Source organism: Aotus nancymaae, unplaced genomic scaffold, assembly GCF_030222135.1.
Source record: "Aotus nancymaae isolate 86718 unplaced genomic scaffold, 86718_ANA_hifiasm-v0.15.2.pri h1tg000131l, whole genome shotgun sequence".
In the NCBI taxonomy this organism is placed as follows: domain Eukaryota; kingdom Metazoa; phylum Chordata; class Mammalia; order Primates; family Aotidae; genus Aotus; species Aotus nancymaae.
The window spans coordinates 8923079-8944300 of record NW_026988546.1 but is presented as its reverse complement, the minus strand read 5'-3'; the positions used below and the strand labels follow the sequence as shown (position 1 = coordinate 8944300).

The 21222-nt window shown below is 40.1% G+C and overlaps 1 protein-coding gene across 1 annotated transcript in view; it reads right to left on the bottom strand.

The window, feature by feature from the left end:
• The window catches only part of TMEM182 (transmembrane protein 182), a 57820-nt gene that overhangs the window by 16054 nt on the left and 20544 nt on the right, over nt 1-21222 (bottom strand). The window contains exon 4 of the mRNA XM_012471498.3: nt 5208-5345. Within this exon, the coding sequence (XP_012326921.1) occupies nt 5208-5345 (138 nt within the window). The remainder of the gene's footprint in view (nt 1-5207; nt 5346-21222) is intronic.

Here is a 21222-nt window from a genome sequence, read left to right as displayed (position 1 = left end):
AAAATATCTATTGTATTATGTATCCATCATTATCTCTTATTTCAGGTGCAAATAAATGTGGTTTACTAATCGACTATTGCCATATCGCTTAATCTTTTGTGAAGAATAAAGGAAAACAAATCACAAATCCCACTTCCTTCTAAGTCAGTCTAACCTGCTAGAGATGGGAATTTTCTATTCCCTTTATGCTGATCTTTCCTACACTAGATTGTTTCCATCCCTACACTTATAGAAAGTACTGCCTTCAGAATAGGAGGGACGGGTGAGCTGCAGATGGCTGTGCTTCGGCCTTTTTGCCACACAAGGCAGAGGGTTCACATGATTCATCCTAACCAGCCCTGCTCACATCCCTGCTGAGTGGCAATAACTCATGACGCAACTGTCCGGGGCGAAGCGCTCACCCTGCGCTCCCAGAATGGGGCAGAGGAAGCAGGCACATGCAGGAATAGAAACACAACCTGGCCTCTGTGGTGTGGGACTAAGGTACCCTTTGCTTCCATGAGCACATCGTGGACCTGGAATAGGAACTGCTTGAATCCTTAGACTCTTAAGATGTCTAGGTAGTCTCACCAACCTGAGAGTCTAACAAGGGATTTAGCCGAGGTTCAGAGCACAGTCTCCTCCACCCAAATAGACTCTGTTTCTACTTCCTGCAGCAAAATTCCGTACACACCCAGTTTGCCACTTAGGAAAAGGCTACTTCAATTATGGCAGAAGAATGTTTCTATCTTGATGTGCTGGTTAGATACTGAATTTTATGGCTGATCTCCCAATGCCAGTGTCCTGAGTGTCCAGGCCACATCCTTACTCATTTCACAGACTTAGATGTCCTTCCTGCTCATGTACAGAAGTTGCTGTGTTGATGTTGCTCAGGGATTATGACTATTCTGCTCTGTGGTAATTTTCTTCGTATAAGCCAGTGTTTAGAATACCGTGCCTACCCATCCTAACACTTCCTGCATCTTTTCTATCATATCCAACGCTACAGGAGCAAGAGGAGATGAGTGACAACCCCTTTGTATCTCAGAGTTCTCTATGAGTCCACACTAAAACAAATGGCAGCAGTTTAGGTCCTGCAGAGCTGTGTCATCACTTGCTGAAACAGGCTCAGGGTCAATGTCCTGACAATGACTACGCTTTGTCCAGAACTGACTCTCCTGGAAGTAGGTGGCCTTGCCTGCCTGAGAAACTGTCTGCTCAAGTGTAGGGAGAAGGAATATCCACCTTCCAAGCCTTCTGAGCCTTGCTCTGAGCCTATTGACCCAGCAAGGGGAATGCCATGGGCTCCACCCCTCCTACCCCACAGCCCTGATGTCAGCATCCCTGTGCCATGCATGGAATGTCCAAACACAGAGCTGCTGATGCCAAAGAGTCTTCCTATGTGCACACGCCCAGCAATGGCCATGGAAAAATTAGCTCTGCTCTTCCCTAAAACCATCTGCCCCCAAAAAAGAGTGTCCAATTCTGTTTGTGGCATCAATAAAGCAGCCGCTGCAAGCCTGAGCCCAGGCCGCACCTGCTCCTAGTTGCAGGCAGAGCTCAGTGTGCTGGTCCAGGGCCGGCATGGGAACCTCAGGAGCAAGTGAACAGCCATATTCCATCCCACCTGATAGGGTAGCTCTCCCTGCTCTTGGTAAACAAATGGTCATACACAAACAATGTAGAATTGTTCCTTGAAGGAAATTATAATAAAAGTCAAATGTAAAGTAAGTGGCCTCTGAATCATCTAGTTTCGTAACTTTGAGAATGGACTCCCACAATACCTTGGACACCTCAGAACTCCTCAGGGCTTTTGCATGAAGTCCTGAGCAAGGAAATGCTTGGCCCCTTACCATATGCAAAACAAGGTTCATTTTAAAAGATCCAATATGTACAATTATTATGTGTCAATTAAAAATAACAAAAGAAAAAAGAAAAAGAAAAGCCACCAGTTACAGGTGTGTGCATATATGAGTATATTAAATGCTTTATCTTCCTACACAGTTCTCAGCCAAACATAATTCTTCATTTATATTGCTTTCTTGCACAAATTGCAAAATGAAAAATGACCAACAATTTTTTTCAAAGATACCAAACACACACACACACACACACACACACACACACACACACACAGACAATTCAATAGGACCAAAACCAGGATCAAAGCAGTTCTGAACTTAAAACAATCACAATGCCCATAATACATTATTACTAAACTATGGTTATTACATGTTCCCTGTATTGACAAACTGAGGTTACAAAAGAAGAGCGAGGAAAAAGAAAATACAAATACTTACACATGTAAACAGAGCACAGCTATTTCTCGGAAGACCATAGAAAAATATGTACCCTCATTAGAACTTCTGGAAAGGGTAAAATGTAGTTTGGGTGAGAAAAACATATTTGGCCAAGAAGATGCTCAGTTTTAGGGAATATAAGGATACTGGATTTGGTCCTGTGGAATTATGAATTAATTCGATCAGAGGGACAAGTTATGAGATCTAAGTGAAAAAAGCCAGAAACAAAAGTCCACCTATTGTGTGATTTCACTCAAAGGAAATATGCAGAATAGGCAAACCCAGAGAGATAAAAAGTATATTAGAGGTTTCTTGGAGCTGGCCAGGAGAGGAGGAGAGGAGAGAATGAGGTTTCTCTGTGGAGTGATTTCTGAAATCAGATACTGGTGATTCTTGCACAACTCTGTGAATGTACTAGAATCCTATTATGAATTACACACATCAAAATGGTAGGTTGTATGTGGATTACATCTCAATAAAAAAGGCTTTTATAATGAAGAGCCCTAATGTGTAAATCCCGTGAAAGAAAACAGTTGAAATAAAAGACAAAAGAAAGATTGATTTAAACAGGATTCTTCTTCTCAAAAAGAGTGAGGTGTTTTTTTTTTGAGCTCTTTAAAATGTGGTGCTCAGGAAACTAAACTGCAAAATGAAGCCCCAGCAGCAGCCTCAGAAGCAAAAGCTTTTCTCTGACCTTTCTCCTGCCCTCCTGTCTCCTAGTCCTGTTCTCTCCCACGGCTGGCCATAGAAACCACAAAGGTACCCCTCTTCACAAAGGTGAATCACAGAAATCATGACTCCTTTCCCCAAAGCCAGCCATGAAAGCTGAACACATTATTCTAACTTTCCCTCCACCTTTCTTCGTAAACACTGGCCACAAAGGAATGACCTGACCTACCTTGTTTACCAATAGGTCATAAGACCTCTATTCCAGAAAGGGTCCTGCCCCACACCCAGAAGGAAAGCATGTGGCTCAGAGAGACCAAGAAGCTAGACTGACAGCCCTCGCTGGGTTCCCCACTTAGTCTATTAGCATTAGATCCTACCCATTTTGCCCAGTCATATTTCTACACAGCTGCTCATCCTTTGTTGAACCTAAGCATATCCCCTTGTTTCTTTTTTTTTTTTTTTTTTTTTTTTTTTTTTTTTGAGACGGAGTTTCGCTCTTGATACCCAGGCTGGAGTGCAATGGCGCGATCTCGGCTCACCGCAACCTCCGCCTCCTGGGTTCAGGCAATTCTCCTGCCTCAGCCTCCTGAGTAGCTGGGATTACAGGCACACGCCACCGTGCCCAGCTAATTTTTTGTATTAGTAGAGACGGGGTTTCACTATGTTGACCAGGATGGTCTCGATCTCTTGACCTCGTGATCCACCCGTCTCGGCCTCCCAAAGTGCTGGGATTACAGGCTTGAGCCACCGCGCCCGGCCTATCCCCTTGTTTCTTTTTGGGTTCTCAATCTGAAAGCTCCCATGTATACATGTTAAATAAATGTGTATGCCTTTTCTTCAATTAATCTGGCTTTTGCAAGTGGATTTTTCAGTGAACCTTCTGTTCCTCTTCGCCCCTACAAAACACAGGCTCTATATCTGATCACTCTGTAGAAATAAGCACCATCTTATGCAGAAAGTACTGTGCTACCTGAGCATTGATGAAGTCACACAGGGCAGCGTCACGAGCTCTGGTTCTAATGATTAGAAGGACAATAACACTTTCCATTCTGTTCCTTTCTTTCAACTGTCACTACAGTGTCATCTAGGAGCACTCTGTCACTCCGATTTGATGTTACAATATGGCATAGTATGTACAGTTTGGTCTCAGTCCTACGAAGTTTATCTACTTTTTTAGAATTACCTTTACAAATAATAGCCTTGTGCTTATGTTTCCAAGTTAATGATCTGGCTTTTACTTCCTAATTAAATGAAAAGGGCTTAAAATTCACAAGACTTACCTCTTCGATTACTTTTCTATTTGTACTGTGATCATTTTAGCAGGAATTAAATTAGTTAGAAACCTGACTAAAATAAATGCAAGCTTCACACAGAAAATAATATATTCAGATAACTCACATGAGCCACAATTAATTAACTAATTTTTTTTTTGAGACAGTCTCACTCTGTCATCCAGGCTGGATTCAATGGCATGATCTTGGCTCACTGCAACCTCTGCCTCCTGAGATCAAGCGATTCTCTCGCCTCAGCCTCCTTAGTATCTGGGATTATAGGCATGTGCCAACATGCCCTTCTAATTTTGTATTTTTAGTGGAAACAGGTTTTCACCATATTGGCCAAGCTGGTCTAAAACTCCCAACCTCAAGTGATCCACCTGCCTTGTCCTCCCAAAGTGCAGGGATTACAGGTGTGAGCCACCACACCCACATGAACTACAATTAAGAAAATGAATGGTGGTGATGTAGAAAAATATTTTTGTACCTATGTTAAATAAATTATGCATTTATGTTTATTGTAAATATCATCACAGACTTATCTTTTGAGAAGCTCAGAAAATAACTACCTATATCATATCCTATTATGTTACAGAGACATGTGTTATGATCCCCATTTACAGATAGAAAACTAATAGGGTAAAAGGTTAATAATCTCTTGCACACCTTGGAGTAAGTCAGTGACAGATTTTTCTCCTCTAAGCCTCAGTATTCTCCTCTATATAATAATGGGCTTACACTGAGCAGAGACAATCATGATGGTTAAATGCGTCAGCATGTGGGAAATGGAAAGTCCCTGGAAAGTGTCTGACACATAGTGTTCAAGAAGTATTGTATACAAATATTATTCATGTTCAAGAAGTATTGTATACAAATATTATTGTATTACTGTTACTAGAAGGCTGACACCTGATACAGAAAACAAAAACAGAAAGACATGAAGAAAAACCGTGGCTGAAAATCATACCCATTGCACTGTACGTACCTGCAGCAATATATGAGCCTCCCCCGGCTTTGTAGAGAAAATGGCTGGCAAAGGGGGCTGCACAGATGATCAAAAAGCTTGCGGTGACCACAGCAACTACCCCCAGGAGCATCAGGACTGCCCAGAAACCACGGTAAACTGGAGACCCCAGGAGGAAAAGAGAAAAGAAAGAAAAATACACTTAGATTGTGGACACAGCAGATTGTCACAGAGTCTGTTGCCTTCATCTTTGTTTTTCTTATTTAAGCCGTGGCACTGCTAGATAGAATGCCAGGGACGGGTCTGGACAAACAGGAGATCTTATCAGATGACCTTGGAATGAGTGATGTCCATGCTGGTGACCCTCAATCAACTCCTCCTGCTCAATGTTTATACCACACACATGCATCATATACTATGGGGGCTCGTTTTTCCATCAAAACCTTCCATTGAAATGGAAACAGAACTAAGGTTCTGGCTCCTAAAGAGGTCCTCCATATAAGCACCCAGTTGGGTAGCATAGAGGTATTTCACATCAAATGTCCAAACACATGTAAAGACATTCACATTATTTACAAACACTGCCTCACATATTCTGCTAGGATATATTTGTACCATAATGATCTCTGAGAAATTGACAGTCACCCCCAAGCCGTCTATGGAAAATAGTTTAAGGCAATAAGAAATGACAAGCAGAACCATAAAAGAAGTTTGTTCAGTTTTGTTTTCCAAGCAAATCTGAGATTATAAATCAGATTTATTTAAGGCCTACCACTTTCTATTAATATTTTTACTTAGAAAGATTCAAAATGAGTCTTTCCATCAAGGACAAGCAAGGCTAATTTAATGGATACAGCTGGTGAGAAATAGACTGTGGGTTTGGTAACATATGGTAATCAAACAAAAATAAATTCTAACAATCATTTTTGAGTTGGATAATTACCAATCTTAACCAAATTCATCATTTCCAAAAGGCTAAAACACTAAAATAAATTGTTGTTGGTATAGATGGTGGAATGGTCAGTGAAACATATTAGTCAAGTTATAATCTGTAAAGAAAATACAAAATTTGACAAGAAGGCAAAAAATGCTTTTCCTCAACAGGTCTTCCTGGCAAAGAAGAAATCTATCAATCAACTGGAATCTTAGAGGAAAGAAGATGGGAAGATGGAAATTTGAAAAGAGGAGTCATCTCAGTTAAATGGAAAAGGAAGGCTCAGATTTGTTTATGAATAACCAAGTCCTGAAGACAGAAATACATGATAGGCTTTCATTTCCCATATCAGTGCTGGCCACTTGGCATGGCCTCCAGGGCTGCAGTGTTAGGAAGTATTCTGAGGTTGTATTCAGGCTCAGAAGGGAAGAGGGCAGTGAAGAGATACTGATGTCAACTTCGAGTATGGAAATCAAGAGTTGCAGAGTGTGGGCCAAATATTTGCTGTCCTTGTCCCACCTCAGATAATTAGGCAATTGGTGAGTCTCACATTTTACATTTTCACTAACTTCATTTAGAAATAGGTTGAGGTTGTCTTTCATAGGACAGCTTCTGTGCCAAGTGCTGGGGTATAATCATTAATAAGAAGCAGCAGCTGAGAGAATAAGAAGTCCATCCTATGGCTGATCACAACTAAAACTAGGGAAGTGTGACAAGCAACCATATAAGGACCAAAAGTAAATTATAGCAAGTGGAGTGAGAAGGAAAGTCAAGTCTCAACAAAAGATCAAGTTGCAAAGAGTTATCTGATATTCCTGCCTGAAGGCAAGCCAATTGGGAACTGTGTAAAAGGCACGAATAGCAAAAATGTTTAGCTGAATTCATTTCCTAGAAATCTAGAAGAGGCCCCTGAAAGCCAGAGTAAATCCCCATGTTTATTTTTTCTCTTTTTATTCCCTTAGTTCTGCCTCCAAGTCAGCTTTAAATATAGGTCTGTACTGCTGCCCCAGTGGAGGTGTGAGCACTTAAGATCCCAAATGATGACCCAACTCTCTAGATAGAGGAACCACAAAAAGAAACCCTCATTGTGCAAAGGGGAAGGAGGAATCATGGTTATGGTTTTTTTTCCCTTTTCTCTTGTGGCTTGTTATGTGTCACAGCTGCATGGAACTGAGACACAGCACAGGAGACCAGAACTCTGAGAATTGAACATTTCTGGCCAGAGAAAATGGGAAAAGGCATCTGAAGAGGCAGAGTGTGTAAAGAAAATCTCACAGAGAAAAGAGCTGAAGAAAAGACCCTAAAATTCTGTGTTTGAACCTACACAAGTACCAAGCACACCCTCAAGCTGCACATGCACAGGAAATGAACCAAGAAGTACAGCAAAGTCTTTGAGAAGCAAATTACAGTTTGAAGACCATCCAGGTTCCAGAGCAAGTCCTGAGAGGTGTGTGCCCCAGGATGCATGGCACAAAGAGCATCACACAGACTTTGAAAACTGAACTTCACAGAAGAAAGGAACACACTGAGTTGGTTGATTGCCTGCTAAAAACCAAAGGAAAGAAATAAAGAAAGAGGGAGAGAGAGAGAAAGAGGGAGAGAGAGAGAAAGAAAGAGAGAGAGAGAAAGAAAGAAAAGGAAGGAAGGAAGAAAGGGAGAAAGGGAGGAAGGGGGAAGGGAGGAATTGAGGGAGGGAGGGATTATCAAGATTATTTTAACAGCATGCAAAATCTAACAACATAAAATTCAAAGTGTCTAGGATACAACCTGAAATTATTTGATAGACCAACAATCATGAAAATCTGATCAATTATCAAAGAGGTGGCCAACCCAAAGATGATTTTGATATGTGAATTATCAGACCTGAAAGTAGTTGTTAGAACCATTTTCTATAAACTGAGATGAATATTCTTAAAATAAATAAAAAGAAAATATAAAGTCTATAAAATAATTTTTTAGAATTATAAAATACAATATCTGAAATTAAAATCCACATGATGGACACAATAACAAAATAGAGATGAGAGAGGACAGAATAAGTGAACTTGAAAATAAAGCAATAAAAATTCTTCAATATGAGGAACAGAAAGGAAAAAGATTGAAAACAAAATAAATGGAGTTTCAAAGGCTAGTGGAACAATATCAGAAGTTCTCACATTCGTGTCACTGGAGTCCTAAAGCAGAGGCCCAAGATATTGGTAAAGAAAAATATTAATAAATATAATGCCTGAAAACTTTCCAAATGTGATGAAACACAAATTTACAGATACAGGACACTCAGCAAACACCAAGGAGAATAAACTTCAATAAATTAGTCAAGACATATAATAATAAAATTACCAAAAACCCCAAACAAAAAAAAAGTCTTGAAAACAGCCAGAGGAAAAAAATCATGACATAAAACATATGGGGAAATAATCCCAAGGCTCTAACTTTCTCATCAAGAATGCTGGAGGCCAAAAGACAGTGGAAAAATATTTTTAAGGTGCTGAAAGAAAAGAGCTTCAACTAAAATTCTGCATGTAGTCAAAATATCTTATAGAAATAAGGGTAAAATAAAGCCATTTGTGAAGAAGGAAAGCATAGAATGTGTTATCAGCAGATCTGTCTTACAAGAAACGCTAAAGAAAGTTCTTCAGGCTAAAAAGAAATGACACCAGAGTGCATGCGAAACTTCAGAAATGGAGGCAGAGCAGCAGAAATGGTTCCTATCCATGTAAATAAAGTAGACTCTATTTCTCTTCTTAGTTTCTTTTCTCACTTAGTTTCTTAGTTTCTATATTTGTTTGTTAAAATTTTAGAAATCAGCATAATGCAGTAGAAAAACATAGGTGTTGGAATCAGAATGACCTGAGTATTTACCACTTTCTTGCAAGGTAACTTTGGACCAGTTACTGAAGGTCCTGGAAGTCTCTTCTTCTGTAAAATAGGGATGTTTGTATCCATCCTTTAGAACTATTAGAAGAATGATTTACAATGTATGTGAAGTGTGTGGCATATTTTTTTTTTTCTTTTTGAGACAAAGTCTTGCTCTGTCATACAGGCTGGAGTGCAGTGGTACAATCATAGCTCACTGTACCCTCAAGTTCCTGGGTTCAAACAACACTCTCGCCTCCTCCACCAAAAGTGCAGGGATTATAGGCATGAGCCACCATCTCTGGCCAGTAGATGGCATTAATTTCGCGGTGGCTTGTATTGCTGTTATTGTCAAGACTGCATTATCGCTGCACAGCAGGTGGGCTTGTGTTCAGCAATAGGAACACGTATTCTTTTCCTTAGCTTGTATGGTCAGCCCTCTGTGTCTGGGTTTTGCATCTGTGATTCAACCAACCATGAATCAAAATATTTAGGAGCCGAGGTGGGCAGATCACGAGGTCAGGAGATTGAGACCACTCTGGCCAACATGGTGAAACCCCATCTCTACTAAAAATAGAAAAATTAGCTGGGCCTGGTGGCATGTGACTGTAATCCCAGCTACTTGGGAGGCTGAGGCAGGAGAATTGCTTGAACCAGGGAGTCAGAGGTTGCAGTAAGCTGAGATCACACAACTGTACTCCAGCTTGGCAACAGAGTGAGACTACATCTCAAAAAAAAGAAAAAAGAAAAAAAAATTTAGAAAAAAAAAATGAAAAATGTCAATATAACAATAAAAATAATACAAATTTTAAAACAATACAGTATAACAACAATTTACCTAGTACTCACATTATAGTAGATACTAGAAGTAATTTAGAGATGATTTAAAGTATACAGGAGGATGTGCATAGGTTATATACAAATACTATGCCATTTTATACCAGGGACTTTTGTGTTCACAGATTTTGATATCCTCAGAGGATGGGTCGAGGAAAAAGTTATCTGTGGATGCTGAGGGACAACTGGATGGCTGTGCACTGTTTTTGATGTGTTATTGAGGTTGGGACATTCTTGAAATGATAGCTTAGAGTGCAGTAGTCGTGTTTGGGAAAAGTAGACTAATGATACAGAAAGTTCCATGAAGTTCTCATACCATCTCTCATGGGCACATTCTTTGTCCATTTACCTCCTAAAAAGGCAGTGGCCATGTGACTCTACTCCTATAAACCTAAAACAGCAGTAAATAGGAGCAGACACCTGACAGAAAGCCAATGCACGGTGACCTCTGACCCACACCTTCTGAAGAATAGTTTGAAAAGATGAGTTGGAATCATCCCTGTGATCCCCCAGGAATTGGAAAACTGAGAAAGTGAGGTGATGAGCAGCAGAGCAGACACTCACAGGAGGCACTGGTAGCCCAGTCCAGACGAGCCAGGAAAGCCAGGGGCTCAGGAATCCTGAACCAAGTCACACAGAGGGCAGAGGAAGCAGCAGGAGCCTCAAGGCAGTGGGCAGCGGAGGGGATGTAAGAAAGGGAGGAGACACGCAATGAGGAAGAGGAAGAAACAGAGAGCAAGACAGAAGTGGGGAACAAATGTGTCCCAGAGCTGCTGTCATTCCTGACCACCGAGAGTCCCTGGCATTTCATTTGCTCTAGCAAAGGAGCCAGCTTTTGATTCTGAATCCCCTGTACAAGGCAGGAACAACAGATCGGTATTTAAAGGAAGGGAGGGCCTTGGCTGCCTGGAGAGCTTTGATCACATTGAAATAGACTCCAAGTCAGATGCCTGAGTGCCGTCACCATGTGCTTTGTTTCCTGCCTATGTTTCTAACATTTAAAAGTGCATAACGTCAAGCATATTACAGAATTTCTTGGAACTTCCTATTTTCTAGCTAATTATATTACATAGTTTTCATATACACCACACTTCAATTGCAGAATTAAAATCTTCAATTGCAGAATTAAAATCTTCAGTCATAATAAAGAATTGTCTTGTAGAATTGCATAGAGTACACGCACTCTCTAAAATAAAATGGAGCCAGTCAGAATATCTTCAACATAGAGTGAATTAAGTCCCTGCATTTGGGAACTGAAACATGATATGGGGCTCCTCTGCTTATAACTGTGTGACTATGATAGACTTCAGTTTTCTAATATGGAAAGCAATATTCTTTTCACAGGTTTATAGTCAGGATTAATTGAGATAATATATGAAAAGTGGTTGCATGCAGTAGGCAATCAAATATATTTGCTATGATTATTATTAATTATGACACCTTGTAATAAAATGGTCTTGTCAACAATGTGGCTGATACTAACAAATATCATCCAATCTCACAGATCTAGGGTGAAGATAGGCTTTAAATTCTAAATAAATATATATTAGAACATATACATATGCACACACATGCATATGTTAACACTGAAAACTGAAAGACAGTCCTTAGAGGCTATCAATGTGTATATGAGTGTGTGTGTATATATACACATATATATCATTTTATATATTTTTATAGGTCTATATATAAAATTTTATATACCTATACAATTTCTGAAAGATATTTTTGTTTGATTAGTGATTTATGTCATTTCAATCTCTTAGATCTTGAATGTTTCTCAGAGAAAACTGAGTTGGTTTTCTTGTTCTTTATATGAGCTTGTAAAACTACACAGCCTTGTCCTTGAAGGTTTTAGATTGTGACTACTAGAAGCATCTCTAAAAATCCATTTGCATCATTAAATACAATTCAATGTTTAACTTAAATAATATTGAACCTCTATTAGTGCCTATTAGAACACGAAGCAAGATTTACAATCTAAATACATTTACATGTAATCTATACAATCACAGTGTGGATAATTAAAGGAAAGCACCATGTGAATCTGTGAAAGGATTAAAGAATTAAAGGCTAGTTTAAAAGAGAGTAAGTTCTGTTGATTTTTCAATCAATTGGTAAATTGACCTACAAAGCACTCCCTGGGCAGGTGCTGAAATAAGGATGGCAGCCAATCAGTCCAACAACAGATGTTGCATAAACAGTTCTGGAGGATTCAGTTTATTTTCCCAAACAGATTAAACTTTTATAGAATTACATTTTCTAGCAACTTATTTCATAACCTTATTCTAGTAGATCTAGACTGAAAATCATCAGCCCAAAGTGTACCGAAATATGATATCAACATATTCTGTATAATTATATCATTTCATATTTTTCTAGCATTTCCCTTTAAACATAGTATTTTCTAGTAATTATTTGAGAAGTATTCTGTTGTTTATTTATAAATAAAACAGGCTGGGCATGGTGGCTCACACCTGTAATCCCAGCACTTTGGGAGGCAGAGGCAGAAGGATCATTTGAGGACAGAAGTTTGAGAAAACCTGGGCAGCATGGTGAAACCCTGTCTCTATTAAAAATACAAAAATTAGCCAGGCACGGTGGCTCACACCTATAGTCCCAGCTACTCGGGAGGCTGAGACAGGAGAATAGCTTGAACCCGGGAGATGAAGGTTTCAGTGAGCCAAGATAGCACCACTGCACTCCAGCCTAGGCGACAGAGGAAGACTCCATCTCAAAAAAAAAAAAATTCAATAAATATATAAAATAATAAAACAGTCATTGAATTATTAGAGATTAGTTTGTTAAATAGATTGTATACAGAATACAAAACTATGTTCCTGATGTCTCAATTTTATCCCTAAAAATATATAATAGAAAGAGTATTAACTGTATCACAAATTCAAATTTCAGATTCAAGCATGGGTCAAAGGAGCTCATTCATGTCTTGGGTATACCTGAAAGGTCAAATTCAAAGTCATGTGAGTAGGCAGTACAGGGAAACATCTGTTAAAAATCCTTCAGGAAGGAAACTTAAAAAATACCAAAAACTACAGGACACTGAAGGCCATGAAGTAAAGTGGACTATTAATTATGCACACTAACGTGTGTGTACATCTGTATGAGTGTGCTTATGTGCATCTATGTGCTTTTTTGTGCATGTGTGAAGATTATCATAGGCAAGAAGCTAGTGGCAGAAAGGGTATCTGTTCTGAATTCAATGGAAAAAGTTAGAAAAGTAAAGCCCCATAGTATTTCTTTTTCCAGTAGAAATATGGTAAAAAAAAAAAAAATGCACTAAAACCTCATTAATTTAGACGATGGGCAAAAGCAGCCTGACGTTTTAACTGTGGCTGATTTTAGAGTAAGTTCCATTCCAAGCCATTCACATCCATGCAACAACTCAAACTGGTGTCTCATCAGGGGCTTCTAAGAGGGGCCTTGCCAGGCTTGCTTGGCGAATGGGCACAGTGCCGACAACCAGAAGCCACTTAATTTAGCAAACATATGCCAAGGGCTTTCTACGTGCATGGCACTGAAAACTGCCAGAGTAAGACATAATACTTGCCCTCGCAAGTTCTTTTCCCCAGAAGGAAAAGCAAATAAGTTTAATGCTGTGTGCTAAGTGCCCTAGTAGGTATACTTGAATATTATGGTGTCTAATGGCATGGAAAGGCCATGATTTCAGGGCTGAGTAGTCATGAGAAAAGGCATATGGTACTGGGTCTCAGTGTTTGCCTGCAGTGCATGGGGCAGAAAGCAGGAGCAAGGCTATCCCAATCATAGTGGGAAAGAATTTCATGGAATGTTGGGTAGGAAGCTGCTCCCTGCAGCTGCAACCAGGTGGATGAGGGGAAGATAAAATGCGGAACCTGGAAAAGTAGTTGAGGCTTTGTTTTTCCTTCCAAAGAGCTGATCCCCTATCACATGCGTGTCAGGGGTCACTCAAGACCATTAATAAGAGATATGAATCCAACTGGTATCAGAGCATCCCTGTTGTAAATATACAGAGAATGAACTGCCAGGATAAAGAATAGAACAAGGAAAGCTAGTTAAGGTAACTATTGTAACAAACCCAAGTGGGAGCTCATAAAAGACTGACCCAGAGCTGAGCAGTGGGGAGGGAGATGACATAAGCTTTGGTGTTCCTGTTGTTACAGGTGGTGCGAAACCAGGAAGAATCAAGACTGTCTCTATGGGTTTTCATTTGCAAGCAAAACCAGTTGGTTCTGTTAAGATATTTAAAAATTTCCTCTTGATTTTGCATAATATAATTTGCAGAACAAACCTTCTTTCATAGAGGGTATAGAGAGAAAAGTCAACCCAAACGATCACAATTCCAAATTTGCAGTGTTTTGATAAGTGATTTTGTTGTACATACACAAATGTAAATATTTTATTTGCAGCTTAAAGATAAACTTAAGTGTTATTCATTTTTCAAAACTTGCTATATTGCCTCAGACACCCACAAAGCTAGTTCATAAAGCTAATCCTGTGTTTCGACACATCCTCAAGCACACGCAGTGTGAAGTGCTATAAAATGTTCTAAATGAGGCCAAAACAAAACACGCCACTCCCCCCCACCTCCCTCGCAGCAAATGAGGGCCGCCAGCATATGTCGCCTCGCTTTAAGCAATGTGCTTCTGTTGAGCAGGCCAGCAAGCCTGGCCTTCATCTCCATACTCTGCTTGTCTTGGCAGTGTCAGGCAGGTCTAAAAATACAGTAGTGCCTGCACCAAAGCAGAAGGACAGGCTGTACAGTATCTCTGCATGTGAACCCCACCATAGTGAACATGCCAAACAAAGTCCAGTGCTCAGCGTGGCCCATTGATTTATTTTCTGGATGCTGAAAACTCTGAGATCAGATGGAGTTTATTTACCTCCTTCCCTTAAACATTGCCCAACTCAGGAGATGCTTCAAGGAGGAAGCACACTGGGCCAAAGTGGGAGGGATTCCACCTTCCACTCTGGCAGTGACCTTGGGAAAGTCCTTGAAGCAGGAGAAGCGTGGGTTTCTTCACAAAGGGTTGAGAGCACACTCATGTTGATTATCTCACTCGCTCCTTCTAAGGAGCTTGGGGATTAGGAGGGAGGCTTACTTGGTGCTGGGAAGGGTGGTTTTGTTGTACTACTGGTCCTATGGGTGGTGGCTGCAGTAACGGGAGTAATAGTCCAATGCAACTTGAAAACAGCCGCCGCCAGCATTTTCAAAGTCACAGAGCTGAGGAAGTGAGGTCCTGTGTACAAAGCCACTCAGTGCCCATCCCCGGGGATCAGGTGAGCAACCCGGCCTAATCTCCAGCTCCAAGGTCCTCCCTGCCTGCGACTCCCTCAGTAGGGAGGGGAGGCAGGTCAGTGGCCCCCATTGCTGCCACACTTTAGAACAACTTGGAGAGCCAAAACATAACACCCATGCTAGGATTCCAAACCAGACCAGCTGAATGAGGATCTCTAAGGGCGGGCACAGGCATCAGTCTTTTCTAAAGCCCAGTAAAGCTGGGTGCAGTGGCACACTGTGTAATCCCTGTTACACAGCTTGAGCCCAGGAGTTCAAATCCAGCCTGGGCGACATAGCAAGACATCCTCCACCGCCACCCTTGTCTCTCAAAAATAAACAATTTTTTAAAATAATAAATTTTAAAAAATAAAGTCCACTGAGACACTGTGATACGCAGCCATATTAAGAAAGGTAAGACTCCTGGTCCCTCTGAGCGGTTACTTTTAATGGGAAGGTTCTGCATGTCAGGCAATGGCTTAGCTCTCACACATGTTTTTTCCTCTGTCTTCCCAGCAATCTCTAGGTTACATTTTACAGATGAGGCTCAGAGAGGTTAAGGCACATTCCACAAATTAAACAGCCAGTAAAGGATAGAGTCAAGATTTTAATTCAGGGCTGTCTGGAGAGTCCACTATCATTAGTGTTACGTTTGTTGTGTTTTTCAAAGTTGGATGGCACTTATCCCTCTGTATCTTCTAGGTTCAAAGCTTCCCATTCTGACTCCTCCTAGGACATTCCCTAGAGATTTTGAAAATGCACTGAAGTCTTCTAAGGGAAAAGGTTATTACCATCCCTCAAGGCCTTTCTTTGCAATACTGTTTCTTCTAACTAGAATAAATAGCCTTCCTACTTAACATGAACTGAATGTACTCACTCACCCAAATTCATATGTTGAGTCCCTAACCCCTAAAGTGTGAGAGAATTTGAAGATGGAGACTTGGGGAAGTAAATACATTTAGATGAGGTCATGAGAGTAGGGTCCCCCATGATGGGATTAGTGACTTTATGAGAAGAGGAAGAGAGAGCTCATTCTCTTTCTGCCACAAGGGTACAAAATACAAAGACAGTCATCTGTAACCCTGAAGAGAGCCCACCTCAAACCAAGCCATGCTGACACCCTGATCTTGGACTTCACGCCTCTAGAGTGATGAGAAATAAATGTCTTGTTTAAGCTGCCAGACTGTGGTAATTTTGTTACAGTAGCCCAAGCTGATGAAAACACGTTTCCTCTTTCATCTGAGAAAGCATCTTTCTCTCCTTAAAGGGACATCCTGGAGAGTTACTTCCTTACCTCCACTAAAGGCAGGAGAGGGTAGAATCAGTCGGAATAGAGGTACATTCAAGAGTTGAAATACCTTTCACCGAGTGTGCAACCTTGGCCAAATTACTTGGCTTCTTCATGCCTCAGTTTCCTTCCCCAAAATGTGATGATAATACCTATTTTATAGTTAGGATGATTGGGATGAAGGTCAGTGCTAACCAAACACCAATCACTGGACTGAGCACTGTACTGCCATTCCCTGTACACATGCCCCTCCATTTCCTGATTGTGAGTGTCTGTAACTCAGTCTTGCTCATTCATCTCTCTAAACCCAGTGGAAGCTTTATGCCTGGCATGTAATAGGTACTCAATAAAATATGAGTAAGTAGAGAATCCATAATTTACCACTCAGTCCCCCCTGTAATCCCAGGGTTAATGAGATATTCAATGGCCATCAAACAGAATGTTGGAAACTCATTCAAAATGAAAATGAATCCAGGATCTTGACCTCTTTGTCACAACCTTCGCAGAGTCTTTATCATGTAATCCCTATGAAAGAGAAGCAGGCCTTGGAAAAAGAAAAGCTGAGGCATCAAGGGATATGTTAACACCTGAGTACTAAGTAAGAGAACTGAGTTTTATGTAACCTTCCTCTCCATCTGTCCTAATTCCAGTGCTTCAAATGAATCAAGAACATTAGGGACTTCTGTAAATGTTCCTGCCCAACTCTAAAACTGCCAGAAGAGACAAATTTCCTCATTCATTGATTAAAAAAAAAATTTGATTTATACCTGAAAAGACGTGTGATCTTTCAGACTAAACCATGATAGGAACATTTTAGGACCACCTTATTACACTTTTTTAACCATTAAACTGGAATCTGCTTGCTTTGGCTTTTGTACACACAGTAGAAAATAATTATAGCAAAGGCTTATTTACTTAGTTGTAAATATTCTAAATATTCTAAGAACCCCGAGTTTTCATTTTCATAATTTTTCGGTGATTTGCCTCTACAAGCATCTAACATCCAAGAAATCATATTTCCCCAGGGAAACTTACAGTCTTTTATTATATTGTTATTATACATCTTGGAATCTTTCTCTTAGGGATCTGAATGAAAAGTAGTTTCTACAATTTCTGTATCAGAAAAGCTAGTTCAGAAATTTCATAGTACTAAAATAATTTGGTATTTTCCCCTCTATTTGTATTATAAGACACCCAGCAAAAGGAGTGGTTAACAACTAAATTGAGTTCCACTCTTCCCTTCACACACTTGGGCACTGATTGAAAATCTACCTTGTATCAGGTACTGTGCTAGGCTAAGTGAGCACTTATTGGTGATATACCATGAAAAAGTACAATATGTACCATCAAGTAGTCCAAGAGGAAAGAAATACACAATTAGATGGCTATCAGCTATGCCAAGTGCAAGGAAAGTCTATGGATGGTTTATTATGCAAGAATAGAGAAGGGTGCTTGCTGCAATCTTGGTATATTGCATAAAGGCTCTTTGAGGGAGGTGATTCTTAAAGGCGAGAGTGAGACTGGCCTGAAAATGCAAGCAGCAGAGCAGGCAGCAAGAAGAAAGGGGACTGAGGAGGGATGTGGAGTGGTGCTTGGAGGAGCTCAGCTTGCAGGTGCAGAACAGCGAAAAGCTTTGGCGTTAGGGAAGTAGCTGGAGGGAGAATGTAAGGAATACGTAATAATAGTCCTTTTATAATGTGCTCATTTTTCAGTGGAACATTTTGGCCCAAGTTACATAAACTTTTTATACAAATGATATTGTTAGAGGCATTTGAACCAGAGCAACTCCTTCTCTAGCTGGGTAAAATGAGTCTGAAACCTACTGGGCTGCATTCCTAGATGATTAAGGCATTCTAAGTCCAGGGTAAAACAGAAGGTCGGCACAAGATACAGGTCATAAAGACCTTGCGGATAAAACAGTTTGCAGTAAAGAAGCCGGCTAAAACCCACCAAAACCAAATTGACAAAGAAAGTAACCTCTGGTCATCCTCACTGCTACACTCCCAACAGTGCCATGACAGTTTACAAATGCCATGACAATGCCAGGAAGTTACGCTATATGGTCTAAAAAGGGGAGGTATGAATAATCCACCCCTTATTTAGCATATAATCAAGAAATAACCATAAAAATGGACATCTGCAACCCTGTCTATGGAGTAGTCCTTCTTTTATTCCTCAACTTTCTTGATAAACTTGCTTTCACTTTACTCTATGGACTCACCCTGAAGTTTTTCTTGCGCAAGATCCAAGAACCCTCTCTTGGGGTCTGGATCTGGATACCTTTCCTACAACAATATTAAAAAAAAAAACCACTGATTAACTTAATATTGGTTGTTTGTCCACGTGGAGCTTCAATCCATCAATGTCAAAACCACTGACAAAATGTTCGCAGTCTGGTTTCGCATGGGAGTGTTTTCAGTAAGAAAAATAGACCAAAAAAAAAAGTAGAAAAACACATACTCTCTTTTCTTTCTTATAGAGCCTTATATTTTCCTGATGCTTTTTTCTTAAACGGTAAAATACGATGGGACAAAGGCATGGAAAACTCTGACAATACTTTCTGGAAACTAGTCTACCTAGTGGTGAAATTGACGTGATCAAGGGAGATTTTAGAGAAATTTGAATAAAAAGGGAGAGGTCCAAAAAGGTTCTAGGAAGAAAATAAAGATACAGAGAGAAGAGTAGCTATCAGCTGATAGGCTGAGAGGATTGTGCCTCCAAGTAGTGGCCTATACCTGCCAGCAGATGCCTTGGAAACATACTTGGCCAGTTCAGAATCAAGACCTGCGTAGTTTGGGGTGTGAATCACATACGCAGGGCATGCTAGCACGGCCAGGGTAAGATGAGTGTCTCGTTGAGTCAGACAAGAGAGCTTAGACATAGCTAGCATCTCTGGCAGGACAAGCATACCTCATTATCCCGGAACGAATGTGTGCAGTTTATTTATTCACAGGCAGAGAGTCGCGTTTTCTTTACTTATCAAGAAACGTGATCACTGGGTTTTTTTGGTTTGTTTTTTTAGAGACAGCTTCTCACTATGTTGCTTAGGCTAGAGTGCAGGGCTGTTCACAGACATGATCACAGCTCACTATAGCCTCAAACTCCTGTGCTGAAGAGATCCTCCCACCACAGCCTCCTAACTGAAACTACAAGAGCACACCTCTGCACCCAACAAATGGTGTTTAACGTCAGCATTCACTGAGTGCGGTGCCTCCCTGGGCATCTTTTATGGGCTTGGCTCTTCTAGGGATGGAGCTAAAGGAATGTGGTGGAAATGTCTGCTGGCAGCCTTGAGTTGTCCTCGCTGACCTGACAACTATTTGCTGTGTCTTCTTTAGAAGCAAGTCACTTAACCAGCCTCTTTCGTTTTCAGTTTGCTTCTCCATAAAAAGAGAATCAACAGCATCAGAAGTCACTTCCGACTCATCTACTTAGAGTCCCAGCATGCAGATTGTCAATATTTCTTTTTGAGAATGAACTGCATACATTGAACTTTCAAGTTTCTACTTGAAAAAAACAGCCTTCTAAAATTGCCCATTTTACACAGGAAATCATTGCAAAAATCAAACATAGTGCTCCCATAGTTACTCTGTACGTGGTTTAGGAGGGGGTTTCATTTTCCTTATTTATTTGCAGTGATAGGATATATCTTTGGAAGACTTCCTCTCTAGCTACTCAACATAGCAAGCTGTTACAGCAAATACCCTCCATAGTGCATAACAACAGCTGTTGCTCTGGAAACAAGTTAACACTTTGCTTTCCGTAAGACATTTCACTTTTCTTAACAATATTAAATCTATGGTTTGTTGGTGTAAATAACAGCCTTGGCCTTGGCTATATACAGACTTGAAGCAATGAATTTATGTAATAGGAAAAGCATCTGATAGAAATCAGTTATATTTAAAAATATTTACATTTAAAAGTCACTGTGGGCAGGGCGTAGTGGCTCGTGCCTGTAATCCCAGCACTTTGGGAGTCCGAGGTGAGCAGATGATCTAAGGTTGGGAGGTCAAGACCAGCCTGATCAAAATGGAGAAACCCTATCTCTACTAAAAATACAAAACTAGCCAGGTGTGGTGGTGCATGCCTGTAATCCCAGTTACTCAGGAGGCTGAGCCAGGAGAATCACTTGAACCTGGGAGGCAGAGGTTGTGGTGAGCCAGGACAGCTCCATTGCATTCCAGCCTGGGCAACAACAGCAAAACTCTATCTCAAAAAAAAAAAAAAAAAAAGTCAGTGTAATTTTATCCCCATACCGCCAAACTTGTTTCTAAATAGAAAACAAAACAAAGAAACAAAAACCTGATATTGATGCTGTATACCAAAACTAAAAAGTAAAATAACAGAACTTACCAAATCTTCCCTAATTAACAAATAGATCACGTTTTAAAGTGACGATTGCTCATGAGGAACACAAAACATAAATATTTTGTAAATGGTACTAAAGTTGATTACAAAGAAAGTTATAGAAATAGAGGCAGTTCACTGATCTTTGGGTGAGAGATCTAAATTCTTTGTTTCCCTGACTTCAGATGAAATCCTTGGCTTTCAGGTGAATCTTCATGTACTGTGAAGTAGTATATAAAGATTCAAGGGGATAATATATAAAAAGTAAAGTATGATTGCATATAACATGAACCCCACATGTTTCCATCATTCCATTTAATATGCAATAAAAATTGAATAAAGTCATTTATTTTGGTATTAATAATTTTTTATAAAATAGCAAATAAAAATTATTTTTCTATTTTATAAATTATAAATATGTTAATAGGTTTTTGTTTTGTTTTTTGTTTTTGTTTTGACGGAGTTTTGCTCTTGTCACCCAGGCTGGAGTGCAATGGTG